At 45.0% G+C, this 2,500-nt stretch overlaps 2 protein-coding genes across 5 annotated transcripts in view; both read left to right on the forward strand.

The window, feature by feature from the left end:
• The window catches only part of LOC124385132 (NLR family CARD domain-containing protein 3-like), a 987,530-nt gene that overhangs the window by 279,901 nt on the left and 705,129 nt on the right, over positions 1-2,500 (forward strand). The gene's annotated exons all lie outside the window — the stretch shown is intronic.
• dcun1d3 (defective in cullin neddylation 1 domain containing 3) overlaps positions 1-2,500 on the forward strand; it is a 6,153-nt gene that overhangs the window by 1,874 nt on the left and 1,779 nt on the right. For 2 of the 3 annotated variants that reach the window (XM_046848304.1, XM_046848305.1), the window contains exons 2-3: positions 159-230; positions 2,218-2,500. The exon at positions 2,218-2,500 is cut by the window's right edge and continues 265 nt beyond it. In XM_046848304.1, coding sequence (XP_046704260.1) covers positions 2,344-2,500 — 157 coding nt within the window. In that variant the 5' untranslated portion in view covers positions 159-230; positions 2,218-2,343. Of the gene's footprint in view, positions 1-158; positions 231-924; positions 1,245-2,217 lie in introns of those variants that run through there. The other variant, XM_046848306.1, reaches the window with a different exon arrangement.

Genomic DNA, 2,500 nt, shown 5'->3' on the forward strand with positions numbered 1-2,500 from the left:
ACAAATGTGACTAAATGTGGACTTCTCATACCAATCTTATGGTCAGGTGTCCACAAACCTTTGGCTACATAGTCTAATGTTTTTTAAAGTCATTCTTCACTGTAATAGACCCATTAGGATGATCATGGTGATATAAATTGAAATTTTCTGTGTCTCAGGTTAACAGATGCTGACTTTTGGGCGATGGGCCTCTCTCAGATGACACCAATGTCCTCAGCTCAGACGCTCGGGTGAGTCTCCTGATGATACCGTTCATGTTGGAGTTTCTTGGCTGGGTGCGACACTTCCCTTCAGACGATTAGAATCTAAGTCTGAATTGGGAACTCTGGTTCTTATCAAGTTGGACACGGTGTCTGATTCCCACTATGTGTGAGTTGGACATGGTGTCTGATTCCCACTATATGTGAGTTGGACATGGTGTCTGATTTCCACTATGTGTGAGTTGGACATGGTGTCTGATTTCCACTATGTGTGAGTTGGACATGGTGTCTAAGGGTGTTTCTGATTGAGTTGGACACAGTGTCTGATTCCCACTATATGTGAGTTGGACATGGTGTCTGATTTCAACTATGTGTGAGATGGACATGGTGTCTGATTCCCACTATATGTGAGTTGGACACGGTGTCTGATTCCCACTATATGTGAGTTGGACATGGTGTCTGATTTCCACTATGTGTGAGTTAGACATGGTGTCTATGGGGTTTTGATTCACGTTGGACATGGTGACTGACTCTCACTCTACGGTTCTAGTTAGTTAGACATGGTGTCTGTGGTTCTGATGGAGTTGGACATGGTGTCTGATTTCCACCATATGTAAGTTGGACATTGTGTCTGATTTTATGTTGATGACACCGCTGTCTATGGGGTTCTGATTCTGATTGGACATGGTGTCTGTTTTCCCCTGTATGGTTCTGATTTAAAATGTACATGGTGTTTCATTCCCCCTGTACGATTCTGATTGCGTTGGACATAGTGTCTGATTCCTTACAGTTCTGATTAAAATGGGCATGGTGGTTTAATCGGATTCTAGTGCATGGACCATTGGTGGATCTAAATTGTTATGTCTGAATTTGGAATCCAGTTCCACTTAGTGAGACGTCTGGCAGATGATTTAGATTCTCTTCTTTATTTAGATGACTCTGGCTTCTGGGTTCTACTGCAATGAAATCTGTGGGGGCTGAACCTGAGAGAATGTATGGAGACTGATGGACACTGATGGATCACTATCTGGAGATCAGAAGCAGGTCTATATTTCTGTCAATAGATAATAGAAAATCTAAGTTTATACCTATTATACCAAAGTCCACTGTCTGAGCCATAGCTGAAGGTTCTGAATGCATCAGGACTTGATTAGGATGAAAAAGGGGCTTTCACACTGAGTTTAGTCTGAAGCAGGACAGACTTTGCATGAAACATTGGGAATGTAAAAGTTCTCATGTGGCCCTGGAAGCATATTGTGTTGCTAAAAACGCGAGACTACCTGTAAGAGGTGATTTGCATTGTGTTCCAGTGGAACCTCATACTCTGGTGCATGCTGGTTGTAAAGTGTTGTAGTTGGTGGTGGTTTGATGATGATGTAAAGGGTCATGGTGCTGTTAGGCGTGGAGGTTTTTGAAGCTGCAGGCCATGCCTAGGATTTGTGGTGCTGTAGTGGCGAGATGTTACTCCACTTGTTTCTCAGCAAAGCTGAGCAAAGTTCCTCAGAGTGGGCAAATTTTCAGGAATCTAACCCAGCCCATCGCCTTTGACTCAGCCCTGCAGGAGTGTTGAAACACACGAGGGAGTGTTGCTGTTGCACAACAACGCATCAGATCACCAGTCACGGCCAAGCACAAATCGTTATCCAGACACACCGGTGGCCCCGCCCAGTGACTCATTCGCATAACGACATCACGCATGTGTGATTTAGCACTAATCTGAAAATGACTGCTCGTGTACACTTCTGAGTTTATTTATAGTACAGTCCCAAATGACTTCCCATCGGCAGTCTCGCTGCTACGGGTTGCAGATGAGTAGATCAAGATCAACTAGAGGCAGGTAGTTCTGATAGCAAAACTAGAGTTATATCCTACTCTGATTCAGTAGGCTATGAGTTCTAGGCCATGGGGATTTGTTGTTAGTAGCAGGATGTAAGTTTAAGATTCAGTAGCACATGGTGACTGATTCAGATTTGATGAAACGCAGTAACAGATCGTCTTTTTTTATGTTATTCCTCAGGTCATGGTGACCGCTGTCAGGTGGCGTGTAGCCGGAGCCGAGCGGGCCTGAGGAGGAGAACCAGGAAGGAGAAGGCGTGATAGAGGAAGAGAGACAGGAGGAATAGGAGAGAGAGAGAGGAACACTATGGGCCAGTGTGTGACTAAATGTAAAAACCCCACATCCTCTCTGGGCAGCAAAAGTGGTGAAAAGGATGCTGGGAAATCCCATGGCAAAAAAGGAAGCGGAGGAGGAGCAGGTGGGCCCAAAGAGGAGGCCAGGCTTCCTGCCGATGTCAACGGCA

This window comes from Silurus meridionalis, chromosome 4, assembly GCF_014805685.1.
Source record: "Silurus meridionalis isolate SWU-2019-XX chromosome 4, ASM1480568v1, whole genome shotgun sequence".
Lineage (NCBI taxonomy): Eukaryota > Metazoa > Chordata > Actinopteri > Siluriformes > Siluridae > Silurus > Silurus meridionalis.